Source organism: Martes martes (assembly GCF_963455335.1).
Source record: "Martes martes genome assembly, chromosome: 11".
In the NCBI taxonomy this organism is placed as follows: domain Eukaryota; kingdom Metazoa; phylum Chordata; class Mammalia; order Carnivora; family Mustelidae; genus Martes; species Martes martes.
The window spans coordinates 1,190,932-1,210,415 of NC_137899.1; the positions used below are offsets into that span (position 1 = coordinate 1,190,932).

Below are 19,484 nucleotides of genomic sequence, written 5' to 3' on the forward strand. Positions count from 1 at the left end.
AGACGATGTCCACACGTGAAAAGGACGCATCCCCTGGAAGGGACACCGCAAGCAGCAAAACCAGGGAGGGGACATCATCAGTGAAGACAGATGCACACACACAGTTGCACCCATGACCCTGAGCGAGGGAGGAGAGAGTGCAGCCTCTCCTCCTGGGATGACCGCAGAAGCAAGGACGGGAGCACAGTCACAACCTGGCGGCCACCTCAGCGATCACGGCATCAGGCGACAACGGTCGACGGCGGCCGTTTGTGGGCAAAACTACACGGGGAAACAAGATGCACACCGCGTCGCAACACACCTCCGACAACACGCCTCCGGAGTGACACGGGGGGCAGAGGAACGCCTCAGCAGAGGAGCGCAGCGGCCACTGCCACCACCTCAGCTGGTCGCAGGGAGCACAGCAAAGCCACACCGAGGGACACCCTGCCAGGAGAAAAAGATGCCCGCCCTCCTGAAAAGTGTCCAGGTCCTGAGAGACAAGATGGAGGAACCGTGCCCCAAACGCAGTGATGACCACGGGTCAGCCCCTGGGCTGGGGTAAGGGACACTACTGGAAAAACGGCAACACGGAGGTTCAGGGGAGCTCTCAGCCGCCCGCGGTTACGAAGACACTGACACCTGGAGACGCAGGAATTCTCTGTACGATCTTGGCAACGTTTTTCCTCGCAGACCTGAGTTAGGTGCAAACGCGAAGTTTTTAAGAGCGCGCGGACAGGCAGAAGCGGAGAGGAGCGGACGGAGCACACGCGGGCCCTGCTCGGCCGGCGAACCCGGCTCCAGGGCCGGCTCCTGGCTCGCGGCAGAAGGTCACGTGACCCCCAGGGGCCTCACGGAAGCTTCCAGATGAGGCGCCCATGCACCCGGGCCCTGCTTGAGGCCCCGGCCCTCCAACAGGCAGGCGCCCAAACTCCGCCTGTCGTACACCAAGGGCGTCCCAGGTTCCACTTCCAGGCAAGAGGTGTGTAGCCCGGGGTCTGGCTCACAAGCCTGAGGCCTGTGTGGGGTAGGCCCCTGGCACACTGCCCTGGCTCCCTCCCACGGGGGCTCACGCCGCCAGGGAAGCTGAGCACCTGACCTCTCAGGGAAAGGCCACGGCAGCTTCAGGACCTGGCCAGGAAGGCTGAAGAACACCAAGCTGCCCTAAAAGGCACCAGGGACAAGCGGAACAGATGCCGGTGTGAAGGGCGGTACTCTGAAAACTCAAGAGACACAGAACGTTACTAGGTCACAACTTTCACTAGATGCACTCAAGCTCAAAGGGTTGTTTTTTTATCTTTTTTTTTTTAAAGATTTTATTTATTTATTTGACAGACAGAGAGCACAAGTAGGCAGAGAGGCAGGCAGAGAGAGAGCCCGACACGGGGGTCGATCCCAGGACCCTGAGATCATGACCTGAGCCGAAGGCAGAGGCTTTAACCCACTGAGCCACGCAGGCGCCCCTTGACCTGACTTTAAACTTGAACCACTCATGCATTCGGCTGGTACCGAGGGCCAACTACGTGCCAGGCACATTCCAGGCGCTGGGATGGAGGGTCACAAGTAAACAGGGTCAAGAGCATTGCCCTGATACCAAGTCCAGACAAAGACTCCACTAAAAAAGAGGACTACTGGCCAGTATCACCGATGAGCAAGGACAGAAAATTTCTCAATAAAACATAAGCAAACCAAATCCAGCAACACATTAGAAGGATCATTCACCACGATCAAGTGGGACTTATTCCCAGGATGCAAGGGTGATTCAATGTATGGGTGACTCATCACATCCGTGACAGAAAGGATAAAGACCATATGATTATTTCAGCGGATGCAGAAAAAGCAACTGACAAAGGACAACATCAGTTCACAGTAACGACCCTCAACAAAGTAGGTCTGGAGCGAACACACCTCAACAGAACAAAGGCCTTACATGAAAAACCTACAATGCCCTACTGGATGGGGAAAAACAGAGAGCTCTCTTCCTAACGTCAGGAACAAAACAGAGACGTCCACTCCCCCCACTTTTATTCAACATAGTACTGGAGGTTGTAGCCACAACGATCAGACAAGAAAAGGAAATAAAGGCATTCACGTCGGTAAGGAAGAAATAAAACCTCTGCTATAGGCACACGACATGACACTAGATATTGAAAACCCTAAAGACTCCACCAAAAAGCTACTAGAACTGACAATTCAGGTAAGTCACACGACACGAAATCCATGTACAGGAATCCATTACATTTCTATACACTAACAATGAAGCAATAGAAAGAGAAATTAAGAACAATCCCATCTACAACCGCAGCAAAAGCAAAATACCCACGAATAAGTTTAACCAAAAAGGTGAAAGACCTGCGTTCTGAAAACTGTAAAACACTCATGAAAGAAATTGAAGAGGACACCCAAAATGGGAAGACACTCCATGCTCATGGGCTAGAAGAAAAAATGTTGTTAAAATCTCTACACTATACAAAACAATGTACAGATTTAATGGAATCCCTATCAAAATACCAACAGCATTTTTCACAGAGCTAGAACAAACAATCCTAAAATTTGTAAAGAACCAAAAAGACACGAAATACCCCAAAAAATCTTGAAACGGAAAGCACAGTGGTGGCGTCATGATTCTAGACTTCATGCTGTATTATAAAGATATAGTGATCAAAACATTATGGTTCTGGCATAAAAACAGACACACAGATCGATGGAACAGAATACAGAGCCCAGTAACAGACCCTAAGTTCTATGGTCAGCTAATCTTCGACAAAGCAGGAAAGAATAACCAATGGAAAAAAGACACTCTCTTCCACAAATGATGCTAGGAAAACTGGACAGCCACACGCAGAAGAATAGAACTGGACCAGTCTCTTACACCACACACAAAATTAAACTCAAAATGGATGAAAGACCTAAATGTGAGACCTAAAATCATAAAAATCCTCAAAGAGAACATAGGCAGTAATGTCTGACATCAGCTATAGCAACATTTTTCTAGATATGTCTCTAGAGGCAAGGGAAATGAAACCCAAATAAACTATTGGGGCTTCATCAAAGTAAAAAGCTTCTGCACATGGGGCACCTGGATGGCTCAGAGGGTTAGGCCTCTGCCTTCAGCTCAGGTCCTGGTCTCTGGGTCCTGGGATCGAGCCCCACATCGGGCTCTCTGCTCAGCGGGGAGCCTGCTTCCCCCTCTCTCTCTGCCTGCCTCTCTGCCTACTTGTGATCTCTGTCAAATAAATAAAATCTTAAAAAAAAAAAAAAAAAGCTCTGCACAGTGGAGGAAACAATGAACAAAATTAGATGGCAACCTACAGAATGGGTGAAGATATTTGCAAATGACATATCCAACAAAGGATTACTGTCCAAAATCTATAAAGAACTTATATAAGTCAACACCCAAATACCAAGTAATCCTATTAAAAAATGGGCAGGAGACATGGAACAGACATTTCTCCAAAGACGACATCCAGGTGGCCAACGGACACATGAAAAGTTGCTCCACATCACTCAGCATCAGCCAAATACAAATCAAAACCACAATGAGACACCACCTCACACCAGTCAGAACGGCTAAAATCAAAAAGAAAAGCAATATGATGAGAATATGGGGGGAAAGGAACCCCACACTCTGCTGGAATATTACTCAGCCACAAAAAAGAATGAAACCTTATTATTTACAACAACAGATATCTCGAGAATGTAACGCGAAGCGAAGTAAGAGAAAAATGAGTAGCATGGTTTCACTCGTATGTGGATTTTAAGAAACAGAACAACAAGCAAAAGGAAAAAGAGAGACGCGCCAAGAAACGGACTCTTAACTATAAGAACACAATGAGGGTGACAGGGGGAGCTGGGGACACAGGTGATGGGGATGAAGGCGTCCACCGGTCGTGCTGAGCACTGAGTGATACACAGAATTCCTGAAATCAGCACATCCAGGCCTGGGCTCCACACACACGGCTCTCAGCTCCTCAGCCGCAAGGCAGCCAAGGCCAAATCCAAGGCCCTGAAGAACCAGCCCCTTGCCTGCTCCTGCCTCCTCAGCTAACATCAGCCCCACAGTTCCAGCTGCTCTGAGCAAATTTTGAGAGGCAGAAAAAATGCAGGAACCTTGAAAATTCTAAATGTTAAAAATATATCGAATGTATTACGCAGTTACTAAAATACTACAGTAAGAACTAGATACGACCCCTGAACAATGCAGACATTACGGGCACCAGCCGCCCCCTGCACTAGAAAATCCAGGTATGATTTCTGACTCCCTAAAGACTAACAGCCGACCGCTGACTGGAAGTCTCGGCAGGAACACGATGAGCATATTTTATACATTGTATATCGTACCTGCCGTATTCTTCCAACAAAGTAATAAAGTATTATGCCGGTGAAATTCTAGAAGAATGTAAAACAGGACAAGTAACTAAGAACTAGCCTGTTCTTAGACAAAGAGACTCAATAATGTAAACATGCCAATTACCTCTAATTTTACACATAAATCTGATGTATCCCAATGAAGATTTCAAAAGAATTTTCATATGGAAAATTTTTCCAGAAAAGTTGGGGGGTGGATACAGGGGACAGAGAGATGAAACACTAGTCCTACCAAGTATAAAAACACATTACAATAGGGGCACCTAGGTGCCTCAGTCCTTAAGCCTCTGCCTTCAGCTCAGGTCATGATCTCAGGGTCAGCTCAGGTCATGATCTCAGGGTCCCAGGACCGAGCCCCGCATCCCATCACATCCCATCGGGCTCCTTGCTCAGCGGGGAGCCTGCTTCCCCCTCTCCATCTGTGCCTCCCCCTGCCCGTGCCCATGCTCTCTCTCCTCTCTCCCAAATAAATAAACAAAATCTTTTAAGAAAACCAACCATATTACAATAAAGCCCTGGTGAACAAAACAGCCCAGCACTGGCAAACTAAGAGGACAACGGGTTCGGTATCTGAGAATAAACAGAACACGAAAGGAAAACACACAGAAGCACACACAAAGCCAAGCAGAACCCAACATAAGTCACAGGGAACGGCATTTCAAATCGAACCGATGCAGCAAAGGTTAAGAGAAGCCGAGAAACGGGCCCGGGGCCACCAGCTGGCACCTGCACCGGGTCAGGCACCACGGTCAGACACCCCAGCAGTGAGAAACCTGGTACACCCCCTGGGGCCGAGCTAGCAACACCATCACAATTACACGCACCGCACCCTCTGACCCAGTCGCTCCTGCCCCAGGAATTCGCTCCGCGGACACTCACACTGTCGCAGGCACGTGGACAGCACACTCGGTGCAGCACCCTTCACGACAGCAGCACCCCGGAAACCACCTAGCTCCCCGCCCCGTGGAGACTCTGGGCCATGGCACCACGCCACACGGTGGGGGAGCTGGAGGCCGTCGGGAGGAGGAATCTCGGCTACAGTCAGAAGGGCCTGGAAAGCTTCTGGAAATCGCAACACGGGGCCCACCCAGGGCAATTCAATCAGATCGCTGCGGGCCGGCCCAGTAATCGGCATTCCGAAGCCCCAGCGATTTCCAGGCCAACCCAGGTTCCACGGCTCATCTCCAACGTTCCCTGGGTCCTTCACTGCAGCGCAGGGACCCGACCCAGGGCGCCTGTGCCAGGAGAGCTGGGAGACCCCAGCACCCTCGGGGGGTAGGAGGAAGTCCACACACAGCACGGCGTACAGACGGGGGCCAGGAGACAGGCAGACGTATACGCCTACAAACACGACGCACAGGAACTGTATAAAACAGAAACGCTTACAAAAGAAAGCACGCACGACGGTCCCCTTATAGGGAGAGCGCACTTCCACTACACACTCCTACTGTAACTCGCCGAACACACTCACCGTAGACGTAACTGCCGACTTCCTTCACTGTGTGACGGTCGGACAGCGGGACACTCCACACACCACAGTCTGATGTGCATTCAGGCGAGCTGTATGCCCAACGTGGGGCCTGAACTCAAGACCCCAAGATCGAGAGTCACATGCTCCACGCCAGACACTCCGGGCTCTTTTTTTTTTTTTAGCAAATAAAGTGTAAGAAAATAAAAGAGAAATAAATGGTGTGTGGCTGAAGCGCTATTTGTATATTCCAACAGACCTTTATCATTAAGTAGGCTATGGAAAAACCTGGAACCTTCAAGCGTTTCTGAGTACGTACAGATGAAATGATGAGGCAGGATGTGCTTCACGACGACACGGGAGGGGTCAGGCGCTAAGGCTGACCCGAGTACCCTAAACGCGTACACACGGGGTCCCGGAGCGCACATGGGCGGGTTCCCTGCTCTCTGCTCTCCTTTGTATTTAAATTCTACCTAGTGCATTTTCAGCAAGGTGCATATATGCCCTTTTCAATAAAAAAAAAAAAGTAGCATACAAAATCATATTCTTTAATGTTCTAGAAAAACACTTAACTAGAAACCAGTTGTTTTACTTCGGAAAAGGATCTGTCAGATAATTCTGTTAATAGTCGCCTTTTTCTTAACACAATGAAGTAAACGTATCCGAGCTCAGGCCTCTGTGTGCACAGACTCTTGCTTGAGTCCCCCTAACCCTATCTTCTAACCGCATGATTTTAAGCAAATCTCTTCACCTGCAAAAAGCAAGCACACCGGGTCCTCCATCTCCACACACACTTTAGACAGATGAGCTCCCCAGGTTCCCCACATGCCTCCCCCCGACACACACATGCACTCCCCGCAGCCCTCCACCCTGCACGCTAGGGCGCCCGGTCGTTGTGCCCAGACACTTCCAGTACTGAAAACAGTCAAGAGAAGTCACTGTCGTAAGATGTGCAGGCCAACCTCCTCTAAGAACGAAGCCTATCGGCTATCAGTGCATGCAAAATAAAGACGAAATGCAGCTTCTAGAAAGAAATAAGTACTCGTAATGAACAACGGAAATCAGATCTCCTGCCTCGGGATCTAGTTCACATCCTGCGGAGGGCTCGGCGTCCCAGGTTCGTAGAGGAGGGGCAGTTTCAGAGCGAGGAGTCCGAGGGCCAGGCAGCAGCTGCTGCCCTGGAGGTCACAGGACACGGACCCCGAGGCTGCTCACCCAGGCACAGCCCTGAGCGGGCACAAGTGACTCCACAGGGAAGGCCGGCAGACAGCCCCCCAGTCCTGGCTTCTGTCCACGGCTCTCTGCGCACGGGATGACAGCCAACACCCCCGTGTGAGCACAGGAGCCCAAGGCATACAGCCCTCCACGGTGGGCGACGTGGGTTCAAAGTCAGCAACGGGGCCAGGAGAGACTCAGCAAAACAGAAGCCACAGTGTAACACGACTGTAGAAACTTCTGCGTGTGCGTGTGTGTGTACACCAGCACACATGCGTTCACACACACAGAAGAAACTAGAAAATCTTCCAGAACACTAGCAACAGCAGAATGTTCTTATTCTTTAGACACATCTTTATGTTCCAAATAATCTACGTTGTGCGTAACTGAAAGAAAAACGGACAGCTTGTTTTCAAGAGAAGTAACATTGCTAACAGCAGCCGGGACCTAGAGCAGAGCTCCCCGCACAGCCCTCCAGTCAATCCTCTCTCAACAGCAGACACAGTGGGCATCAGGGGTGCCATTCCAATATGTTCACGTGATTCTGCCAAGGGGCCCCCTGCCACAGGCGCCTGAAAAGGCCAGGACCAACAAGGAAAAGAGCCACTGAGCGACAAACCCAAGGACCCCAGCTCTCAGGGAGCAGACGCCCCAGCAGGGAGCTGCACTTCTGCTCCCCCGGCAGCCTCCCCAAGGCCACCTAGGGCCCAGAACCAAGGGAGAGGTGCTGAGCACGCATCAGCGGCTCCCCTCACACAGGGCAGCGCAGCTCTCGGCCCCAGCGCTGAAACACGGGCCAACAAGCAGCGTGAGCGGACAGCGAGATGAGACACGGGCTCCGAGGAGGCACAGCGACCTGCAGGAGAAGGGAGGGACAGAGGCGCTGCAAGGCTCTGCTGAGGGGTGGGCACGGACGGCAGCACCGAGGAACAGGGCAGCACCTGGATCTGGGGGCAGCCGAACCCGGAGGAGAAGCAGGATGAGGACAAAGCCTCTGCAGAGGGTATGACCAGGAAGGCCGAAACTCTCCTCCAAACTAGGCCATCCCCTGCCCAGGCAGCACCCCGACCCCTCCAGCAGCTGCACACGAATGCCACGCCACCGAAGCCAGAGAGAGCATGGAGCAGCTGCCCAGCACCGCGTGCTCTCCCAGGCCTCCGGGAGGCGGGTCAGCACGCCGGGGGTTCCCTGACACCCCTTCCCACGCAGAGGGCAGGCGGCCTCGACGCTCCCAGCGCACACGGCCGCACAACCTCGGCAGCACGGAGCACCCGTCCTCCATCCAGGCACAGCTCCCGGGCAGACGCCATTTCCAAGTCATTATTTACTTTCTGTTTATCTCTCCTTCCCCTTTCTTCTCTTTTAAAGAATTCTGTTTGTGACTTATGAAGGCAAAAGCCAGACAAGGCACAACAGCGTTTGTGGATTCTGGCCGGCACCAGCACCAGCAAATGCAGTGATCACTGCGGCAGCGGCAGCGACACCTGCGGGCCTCTAGAGGGGGCTGCAGGAACCACAGCAGAGGGACGCCAGGCCAGGGAGGACCTTGCCGCTGCCACCGCCTGCCCACCCCCGCCACCACCCACTACCACCGTGCAAAGCAAGACCCCAGGCATAAAACGCAAGACCGGAGCCCTTCCGAGCTCTGAGAGGGGCCCAAAGCCTCTGATGCTGTCACTTTCTGTCCCCCTCTCCTTCCACAGTACAGTGATGCTGGGCTGCAACTTCAACAGCTTCCCAGCACACCGGGAGTCCTCCGAGCCCGGACAGGGTCAAGCCCAGTGTAAACACTGGGATGGAGGGATGTGTGCTGTGACTCTGTGTAGACACAGGCACGTTCTCAAACGCCACCCTGCGTGCACAGGGAACTCCGCGAGCCAGAACTCAATCTCCTCTCTAAGGAACAAAACCAAGCCCTTGAAGCAGCAGGGCGGGCCCCGTCCCTGATTTTCCCTGGAAAATCCCTGCTGACAATGACGGCAGGACAGGACAAAGAATGAAATTCACAGCGATGGGAAAACGAGACCCAATTCAAGTTTCCCTCAAACATCCCCTCATTGACCCCCAAAATACCATTCACGTGGCTTTATTATAAAAATCAATATGTAATTATATGCAAAAGAAAGTGTACCCTGCACCAGCTCTGAAGCAGAAAACAGATCTGTGGCTGGCAAGGCCTGGATGGGGGACAGGGTGACTCCACAGAGGCAGCCAGGACCTGGGCGGACAGAGCCTCGTCTGTCTGGAGACAAGCCGCCACATTTTAGGAAGTGCGTCTCAGCACACGCCGCACACGACAGACAGCCGAGGACACGCGCGTGTGCGGAGAACACAGAAGCCCACGCCTGCGCTGTCTTCCTTCGTTCCCCAGTGCCCAGGCTCCTTCTGTTCGATTCAAGGAGCACACGTGTGACTCTACCGGCCGACGGGGCAGGACCGCCGGCAGGGGGTGGCGAACAGGAGCAGCAGAAATCAGCCGGCTCGGGCACAGACCGCAGGTAAGTGGCTTCTGGACTGGGGGCGGGGGGGGAGGGAACGGGGGGGGGGGCCAGAACAGGCGTGCTTCCGCGCGCCCACGTCCGGAGCCCCCACCTCGTGTCACCCCGTCAAGGGAACTACAGAGCGCTACGATTACGGGACACGCAGTCTTTGGTGCCGACGGGAGGCACGAGGGGTACCACTAAAGGGAGAACGAAGAAAAGGCTGGCTTCCACGCTGCCCTTCCGACCGCCCACAACACTGCCCACCCGCTGCAACAGGACAGTGGGAGCCACGACTTCCTGCTTTGTTCATGGGAAGCCAGTGAGTACCTGAAGGCCAAGAAGATGCCCGTGCTGGGAAGGGCCGGCCCTGCGGCACCAGGTTTCCCAGAACACGCCCCATCGCCACTCTGGACCCACACTGGCACAAAACTCCAGCAACTCGCTCTCATTCTAGCCCAGGACACAACTTGTTGGTTCAAGAATAGAAAAACAGGGGTGCCTGGGTGGCTCAGTGGGTTAAAGCCTCTGCCTTTGGCTCGGGTCATGATCTCAGCGTCCTGGGATGGAGTCCCGCATCGGGCTCTCTGCTCAGCGGGGAGCCTGCTTCCCCCTCTCTCTCTGCCTGCCTCTCTGCCTACTTGTGATCTCTCTCTGTCAAATAAATAAATAAAATCTTTTTAAAAAAAAGAAAAGAAAAAGGCACCTGGCGGCTCAGTTAAGCATCTGCCTTCGGCTCAGGTCATAATCCTAGGGTCTTGGGATCGAGTCCCATATCGGGCTCCCTGCTCAGCAGGGAGCCTGCTTCTCTGCGTCTCTACCTGCCGCTCCCCCTGCTCATGCTTGCTCTCCCCCTTCCCTGTGACAAATAGATAAAATCTCAAAAATAATATAATAAAAAAATAAAATAATATAAAAATAATAAAGTAACATAAAAAATAAGATAATAGGGATGCCTGGGTGGCTCAGTGGGTTAAGCCTCTGCCTTCGGCTCAGGTCATGATCTCAGGGTCCTGGGATGGAGCCCCGCATCGGGCTCTCTGCTCAGCGGGGAGCCTGCTTCCCCCTCTCTCTCTGCCTGCCTCTCTGCCTACTTGTGATCTCTCTCTGTCAAATAAATAAATAAAATCTTTTTAAAAATAATAATAATAAATTAAATAAAATGCAAAAAAAATTAATAAAACAAAATGTATGTTCACTGCAGGAAAATTAGGGAACAGAGGACAACGAGACCCGAATCCACCAGTCCGTGACAGCCACTGTTCGTCACTGATCTCCTGCCAGCCTTCTCTTCCGCATGTCTACAACCTCAAACGTTTTCAAATTTATGACCACTTTGAAAACCGCTGTTGTCATACAACATTCCAGGACAAGAGTATCTGCGAACAACAGGGTTCACCCAGAGACAGAACCAGGACGACCCCCGCACACACGTTCAGAAAGCTATGCCAGGGACCGGCTCAGGCAGCCGTGGTGGCCAGCTGGGCCGTGCCCAAACCCACAGACAAGCCACAGCGGAGCTCTCCAGGAAGGGGGTGAAGCCGCCTCCACGCGGTCAATGTCTTCTGCTTCAGGGAAGCCCCGGCTCTGCTGTCAGTGCCCTTCAACTGATGGGTAAGACCCATTCGGTCACCTAGGACGATGTCCCTTACCTGAAGCCACCGGGTCACGGATGCTGAGCACCTCCAGCACACACCCTCACAGCAACACCCCGGTCAGCGTCTCCGTGATACCCAGGGATGGGGCCTGGCCAGGCTGCCACAGAAAAGGACCATCACAACCCGACATCGGTCCGCTTTTAAAATAGTTTATAAATGTCCATAACTGTTCCCCAAATGCAAATGTGGCACTCTTCCAAAATTTTGCTGAAACAAGTAATACCAGAATAAAAAAAACTAAAGTGAGTAAGTATATGCTCAGTCTTCATTCTGATACCCAAATATTTTATGCAAAGAGCCCCGGAAGAGGGCAGCTACACACAGAGAGAACTCAGAAAACTGCACAGTGTCTCTGAGTCTTTGCTGTCAACCACCCCCACGTGCTATGTAACAGGGAGGGCAGACACTCCTGGGAACTAGCCCGAATGACCCCAAAACTAACAAAGGGGTGGGAGGTGTTCCTGTTTCAAGCAGCAACAACAGCTCTGGAGAGCCCAAGAGGGCCAGGTTCTAGAACAAGGAGAACTAGCTGTAGACTCAAAGGTGCTCCGGACATACTTCCCCAAGAAGCTTAGAAACAAGCTTCTGAAAGATCATACTGATCGGCGAATAACTACCTTCGAGACCAAAACTCGACACTCTTTAAAGGAAAAAAACAAAATCCAGAGATGGAGCAACGTAACACCCACAACGGCAGGCATCCCATAAAAAATTACCAGATATGGGGCGCCTAGGTAGCTCAGTCGGTTAAGTGTCTGACTCTTGATTTCAGCTCAGGTTGTGATTTGGGGGTCCTGAGATGAAGCCCGAGATCGAGGGACCCACGCTCAGCACAGAGTCTGCCTGAGCTCCGCTCTCTTGCTCTCCCCCTCACTTGCACATGCGCTCTGATTCTCTCAGATTAATAAAATCTTTAAAAAACAATTACCAGATATGTAAAGAAGGAAAATATGACCCAAAATCAGGAGAAAACAGCCAATAAAACAAAAAATTACAGAAATGATGGAATTAGCAGATGAAGACTATAAAAAGCTATTATAAACATTTTAAACCACTTTAAGAAAAACAATGAGGGTAACAGAAATCAAAGCCATAAAAGAGAATCGACAGAAAATGCAAAGCCAAAATACACCTTAATAGAAATAAAATCAGCAATGAATTTAACTAAGGATCAGACGCTAAAGAAGAAAAGACAATAAAGGTGATGACAGGGCAAAAAAAGGTTCCCAAGGAGGCACAAAGAGCGTCTTAGAAGGGGGTTCACAACACAGAGGCGGAACAAAGTGCAGAAACCCCCGTGGCACAAACTCAGAGACCCCCACCGTGAAGCTGGTGGTCACCAGATCGCTGAGACTTACCATAAATACCTCACAAGCACCCGGGGACCCGCAGAGGGGAACAAAAAACACTCACTTCTTATCAGAAGACAACAGAATAGGGCATGACATTCTTTAAAGCGCTGAAAAAGAAGCATCCGTCAGGAACCCTACAGACAGCAAACACATGCTCAGAAACGAGCCTCCAATAAAGATTTTTAGACAACCCAAAGCTGAAAGACTGCCCAGCAGCAGACCCGCACCACACTACAGGAAATGCTGGAGAAAGCTCTTTGGGCTCCGAGAAACTGTCCGACCTCTGCCCTCTGATCAAGATCCCACCCCCGTCCAGGCCCCAGACCCTAGTTCGCCCCTTCTCCACCCGAGCTCCATATCCAAGCCCCGCTCTTCTGCACGGGCCGGGCTTGCGCAGCCGACCCCTGCGGTCTCTGAGCCACACTGTTCAGCCTGGCCTTCCCGCCTCGGCACTCCTGCCCCACATCAGCATCACAAAGTGTATCCCCCCGCACCCCCTGCGTTTTATGACCCCACAGCTTGTCGGCTTTGCCTCACTGTCTAGGAACCACCGAGACACTAAAACAGGTCAGAGAGAGCGACCAGAGAAGAACCGCAGGGAAGCCAAGCCAGAGGAGGGACCACAGCGGGAGCCGCCCTGTCCACGCGGGAAGACCGCGGACTGGGCCAGAGCGGAGCAGGCTGACAGCGTCGGGCTGCCTTTCAGACACCGCCACGGCTCGCACACGGGAGCGAGCAGATCTTCACGCCCACGTGGGGGCAGCAAAGGACTGGGCGTGGCCCTGGGAGGCAGGAGCCCCGCAGGGCCGGATGCAAGGCCAGCCGGCAGCAGCCAAGCCCCAGCCGCTGGGCCCGGCCCGGACTCACAGACCAACCCGGGCGCACGCACAGACCCCGGGGCGCGCGGACCCCCCGCAGCGGCCTGAGGCAGGGGCCGGCAAGCTCACCTTCGCTTTACAAAGGTGAAAACTGAGCCACAGGGAACACTGCGTGCCAAGGAGTCCGTTTACAAAGCGGCAGTCTCCAAGGGGACTCTGGGGCCACGGTCCCCCATCCCAGCCGAAGGTCCGGGGCCCACACCCCAGCAGCGCTCCCATGAGAAGAACGGAGCCGAGCCCCAGAGCCCCAGCCGCACACGGCGGGCGGGTCGCAGGGGGAGCGTCTGGGCACCCGCGCTCTCGCTCACTCTGGCTCCGAACTGGCAGTATGACTGGCAGCTTATTACTTTGCCATTGAGGGAGGGAAAAAAGACCACAGCCAAGTGACCTCCCGCCCGTGTAACCAAAGCACCGTTTGTGCCATAAACACGGAGACAGAGTGGGCGGGGTACCGCGGACGCCCGAAGCCAGCAGACACCAAGCACGAGAGCAACTGCGAAGGAGAAACTCTTACTTGGGAAGAGCCAGGGGTTCCTCCGGAAGTTCGGCGGCCCCCGCCTGAGCTCCTGGTGGCTCTGCCTCCTCCGAGCCGGGGGCCACCTCCGGCCCGGCACCCTGTGGGCCCGGGGGTCCCGGAGGCCCGCCTGAGTCTGCACCGGGGCCGACCTCCACCTCCTGTCCCGGGGCCGGGACTGGCTCCTGCTCGGCAGCCGCCGCCACAGCCTCCTCTGCCTCCTTCCTCCTGGCCTTCTCCTCCAGCTCCTTCCTCCTCTTCTCGTCGTCCTGCCGGGCCATGTGCTCGAAGGCTGTGAACACCTAAAACCAAACAGCAACCCAGCAATGAATCCGCCTGCCCAGGACCGTACCACGCGCGCCGCAGGAAGGTAGCAAACTCTGGCTCGGAAGAGAGCGACCGAACGGGAAACCGCGATGCGTTCCCACTAGCAAAACGCAGACACTTCAACTTGACCAGGAGCCACCGCAAAGCAATCTCTGACAGGCGTTCCGAGAGCAACAGAAGTGAAACCCTGTAAGCCGCGGTATCCACGCGCCCACGGGCCGGACGCTGGCATCTAAAGGAGGCGTCACCACGTGGCCTCCCTGTCCTTTCTGTCACAGCGCCCAGCAAGACTCGTCTACCAGGGAAAGAACACACCGTCCTGGTACCAAGAGCTGCAAAGGTGCCAGCAATTCAGACTTGAGAAGACGCGAATCAAGTTGAACACAAAGTGTGAGCAGCATAACCAAGCTGCCGCTGCCTTCCCGCACGGCACAGGAGGCGCGGCTCTCAGAAAACCCAGCAGTGGGGGTGCCTGGGGGCTCAGTCGGCAAAGCCTCCACCTTCGGCTCAGGTCAGGATCCCGGGGTCCTGGGCTCGAGCCCTGCGTCCGGCTCCCTGCTCAGAGCCTGCTTCTCCCTCTGCCTTTACCCCTCCCCCTGCTTGTGCTCCCTGTGTCTGACAAATAAATATGTAATCTTTAAAAAAGAAAGAAAAAGAACGTGGCCCTCCATTCCACAAACCACCGCATGTGCCTACAATGAGCCAGGAATGCAAAAAAATCCCACCCTCTAAGAACTCGACATTGCGGTGTGAGGACCGGCCCTCCCCGGGACACAGTGACATCCATGCACGCCCTGGGACTCTCCACCCGCAAAGGACACAAGAAACATGCGTTCTGTGTGCACCTTTCACGGGCACAGACCCTCTCGCGGCAGCACCAGCGGGAGGGGCCGTGAGGAGGACGAGCGCGCAGACGCCCACTCCAGTCCCCGAAATCGACGGAAGTTCCTCCCGAGGAAGGGCTCTGCGGCAGGCCCCGGAGGCGCGCTCACGCTGGCCAGCAGACCCCCGCGGGAAAGGCCGCGGCGCCGACAGGTAGGGCCGTCTGCGGGAGCTGGAGGCGGGAAGGCTGGGAGAGCCTCCTTGAGGGGCTGCGTGGGGGGGGCGGGGGGCTGTTACAGTCCATTCAGCAAGCCTGCTCCCTGCTGCCCACCCAGAGGAGTTGAAGGCACGTCCGTACGGAAGCCTGCCCCCGGGTACCGCCGCAGCGCTGCTCGTAAATGCCACAGAAGCACCCGGGCTGTCTGCCAGCGGCTGAACCGTCCACCCAGACCACGGCATCCTTATCGCTCCGCACCAAAAAGAAACGAGCGATCACGCCATGAAAAGACCTAAAGAAAACTGAAATCATGCTACTAAGTCAAAGAAGCCAGTCAGAAAAGCCTATACATACTCTGCATGATTCCAATTTCAGGATATTCTAGAAAAGGCAAAACTACAGACAGGCTAAAGATCGGTGGCTGTCAGGGCGGGGTGGGAGGGAGGAATGAGCAGGGGAGCACGGGAGATTTCTCCGGCAGCGAACATACTCCGTGCGGTGGACACCTGTCTTTAGGTGTTTGTCCAAACCCCAGAAAATAAGCATCACTAACACCGAACCCTAATGCCAACTAAGGCGCGGGTGTCCGGGGTGGAATGCGTGCGGATTCGTGGACAGAGCAAAGGGCCCCTCTGTGGAGATGCTGCCAGCAGGAAGGGCCGGCGAGACAGAAAGCGCTTGGGAGCCCTGGACCTGCCCCTCCGCTGGGCCCTGCACGTAAAACTGCTCTCAAAAAGTGCTGGCAAGTCGGGAGGAGCCCCGTTCCAAGCGGCCATAATGAACCTATCAAACTGTCCCGTTCCCTGCACAGAGCAGGAAGACGAAACCGAAGGTCACTAACTACTGCACTACACCAAGCGCTTTCACACTCTCACAACCTTCAGGAAGATGCTGGGAGGAAGGCAGCACTGACGCTTCAAAGACGAGGGAGAACTAAGCCCAGAGAAGCTAAGGGACTCGCCAGAGGTCCTGCCAGCAGAAGAGGCAAGCGAGCGGTCATCCAAGCGGCGCTCCGCGGAAGGCCACACATGCAGAGGAAGACAGGGTCGCCCTGAGGCGGAAACCAGGCATCGACCCCAGACCCATTTCTACTCACTCCAGGAACCGGAGCCCCTGGCCACACCTCTCACGCCGGTGTTGAGGACACCTGACTTCGTCCTCAGAGCCACTCATCCTCCTGACGTCAGCCCTTCATCCTGACTCCACGTAAAAAACCGACAGCAAAGGGGCGCCTGGGGGAGCTCCGTGGGTTAAGCCTCTGCCTTCGGCTCAGGTCATGATCCCAGGGTTCTGGGATCGAGCCCCGCGTCGGGCTCTCTGCTCAGCGGCGAGCCTGCTTCCCTTCCTCTCTCTCTGCCTGCCTTTCTGCCTAATTATGATCTCTGTCAAATAAATAAATAAAATCTTAAAAAAAAAAAAAACCCGACAGCAAGGACTCTGTCCCCTCAGCCCCGGGACCTCCCCGGATGCAGGGCCCGACGTTCCTCGAGCAGTCCGTGGCCTCTGCCGGCGCTGCCCCTTCACACTCATCCAACCTGCCACTGTTCCGCCCGGCCGGGCGCTCTGCAACCGCAGCACGTGGGGAGGGCGGAGACGTCCGTGACCTCCCAGCAGCCTCGCTGCTGACACGGAGGAGACTCTCCCAGCAGGTTCAGTGAGGCCCAGGTGGAGCCGGCCTTCTGATGCTCAGGCAACAGGCCTCACCCGCTTCTCAGACTGGACCCAGGACGAGCGTGGGGCACCCGGCGGAGAACAGCAGCTCCCAGGTCTCGCCCTCAGCGGCCCCACAAAAGACCCAGCCAGGCACACCTACTTTCTCAAAGGTCCTCCGGCACCGCAGACTGCTGGGAACCAACTCCAAAAACGGTGGAAAGCGGTCCCTGGGTTTCTACAGAACCTTCTGCTCTGCCCACTCCCTTCACCCCCAACAACACGTGCAGCCCCCTGCCTCTCCCATCCCTCCACCGGGATCGTCCCGCAAGGTGCTGCCCTCCACGGTCAGCTCTCCTTCCCCTCACACCGCTCTGGCTCCTCATCTCCGCTACACCCTGTCCCGTGCTCCCCACAGCGCCAGAGCGGGGACTTCTGTCTGCAATTCGAACTCGTCTAAAACTAAGCTTCTCGCCCTCAACGCAGGGGTCAGTTCAGTGTCCGCACTATCGTTATTCCCGTCACCCAGGTTTGAAACCACAGGTCGTCTCCCACTCATCCCTCCCTCTCTGAGATGTAGCAAACGGGTCTATCCTACACTGTGACCAGATCCCCCATAAAACAAGGGCAAAGACCAACCTTCCGGCTCCGTGGGATTAAACAGAGGAACAACTAAGACAGCAAGGGCTGCCCCCCAGGTGCTCAGCAAACATCCTTCCTGCAAGCTACAGAGGCTCTCCCACCCTGCAGTGGACGGAGTAAGAGAGTGGAAAGATCCGGAACGCTACCGTGGAGCTCTGCGTGCCAGCTCCAGGAGGAGGCCCATGAGATCACCTAAGCCTGCTGAACAGACCCCTAGGCGGCCACCCTCGCTGGACCGCGGCTCTTTCACCCGCACCTCCCTCACGCCCTTTGAGAAGCCATCCCGCAGCCTTCCCGCAGCCTTCCCGCCACTCGGCTGGCGCTGGGCCGCTGGAGCACCAGGACGAAGGGGTCCTTTCTGGCGGGCCCCGCGACACCCAGCTTCTGCTCTCCACACAGGCACCGCGGAGCAGGACAGCCGGCCGCGCGCGGCTTGCGGGACTCCAGGGGACACCATCTGCCAGCGCCCCGCAAACTGCAAAGTGCCGCGGGAGCTGTGGGAGGCGCCGGCAGCAGCTCCCTGCTCTCCGGGACCCACCGGCAGGCTGCACCCCACCTGCCCCGCAAGACGGTCCTCTGACTTCCGAACCGCCGCCCGCCCCGTTCCCGGCAAGGGCTCTGGCCCCGGGCGGCCCCGCACGGCTCTGTCACCGCCCGGACCGCGGCGAGCGCGTCCCAGTCAGAGGTCGGCCGCGCCGGGCCCGGTGCTCGGCTGACGACGCACGCTCGGTCGGTAACACCTGCTCCGGCGCCAGCCCCGCCCCGGCCCCCGTGCCCAGCGCGGAGGCGACCCGGACCCGCGCCGCAGCCGGACCCCCGGCCTCCCCGCCCCGCGACGGCTCCCGCCCACACCCGACCCCCGCGCGCCGGCCGCGGGGCTCCCGCACGCAGCAACTCCCGCGCCCAGCGGCGTCCCGGCGAGCTCGCGGGCGCGGCCGCGGGGGGCGGGGCCGGGGAAGCGCCCGAGGGGAACCGAGGCCGGGAGCGGGGGCTCCCCCCGCCAGGCCGCCCCCCCCGCCGCCCGCCGCGCGCTACCTGCAGCACCAGGGCCTGCGCGGCGCCGGGCGGGAAGCCCATGCGGTCGGACGGGTGGCGCAGCAGCCGGTAGAAGTCGGTCTTGCGGTAGAGGAAGCCGAAGAGCACGCGCAGGAAGTCCTGGACGTTGCCCACGTGCTGCAGGATGCCCAGCAGGGCCTGGTCGTACAGCTCGGCCGCCCCGGGCTCCATGGCGTCGCCGGCCGCGGAGACGCTGCTCACTGCGGGCGCGGCCCGGACGCCGGCCCACGGCCACTTCCGGCACGCTGCGGTAACGGCTCCGCCGCCGGCGCCACTTCCGGTCCGCGCCCGCCCGGCCCCCGCTTGTCGGGCCGGGCCGCGGCGCACCGGGCGGCCCCGCCGCGAGCCCCGGCCCCGCCGCCCGGCCGGCCTTCCGGGGCAGCCTCGCGGAGAACCACACGCGAGCCCCGAAGTGCCTCCTAGGCGCGAGAAGGCCCGGGACGGCGGGACCGAGAGCGCCCAGCGGCCATGCTGCAAACGGGCGGAAGGGGCGTGGCTCGGGCCGCTCACGTGAGCCCGGCGTTGTCACGTGGAGGGCGGGGCACCGCCCCTCTCTGGGGAGACAGTGGGCCCGGGAGGCCCGAGTCCCCGCCGCGGGCGTGCGGCGTTAGCGGCGCCGGGAGTGAGCGCGCGGAGACGAGCGTGCGCGAGTGCCCCGTGGAGAGAGCTCGGAGCGGGGCGCACACGGCCGTGCCCTAGTCGTGCGATGCCCCCACGCGCGCTGTGTCGTCTGCGCACGGACGGCGAGACCTCGGCCTCGGCGATCTCCGACCGCGATGTCCGTCAGACACGGGACGAGCCCCTGCCGGGGATGCCCTCCGACGGCCGGACCCCTGCAGGAAGCCGCGCGGGGTAGGA

At 56.4% G+C, this 19,484-nt stretch overlaps 1 protein-coding gene across 2 annotated transcripts in view; it reads right to left on the bottom strand.

Annotated features, from left to right (window-relative positions):
* NUDCD3 (NudC domain containing 3) overlaps positions 1 to 19,105 on the bottom strand; it is a 59,190-nt gene extending 40,085 nt beyond the window's left edge. The window contains exons 1-2 of one of the 2 annotated variants that reach the window (XM_080818662.1): positions 18,606 to 19,105; positions 13,913 to 14,214 (exon numbers count right to left, since the gene is read on the bottom strand). In XM_080818662.1, coding sequence (XP_080674788.1) covers positions 13,913 to 14,214; positions 18,606 to 18,797 — 494 coding nt within the window. In that variant the 5' untranslated portion in view covers positions 18,798 to 19,105. The remainder of the gene's footprint in view (positions 1 to 13,912; positions 14,215 to 18,605) is intronic. The other variant, XM_080818661.1, reaches the window with a different exon arrangement.
* Between the last annotated feature and the right edge of the window lie 379 nt (positions 19,106 to 19,484).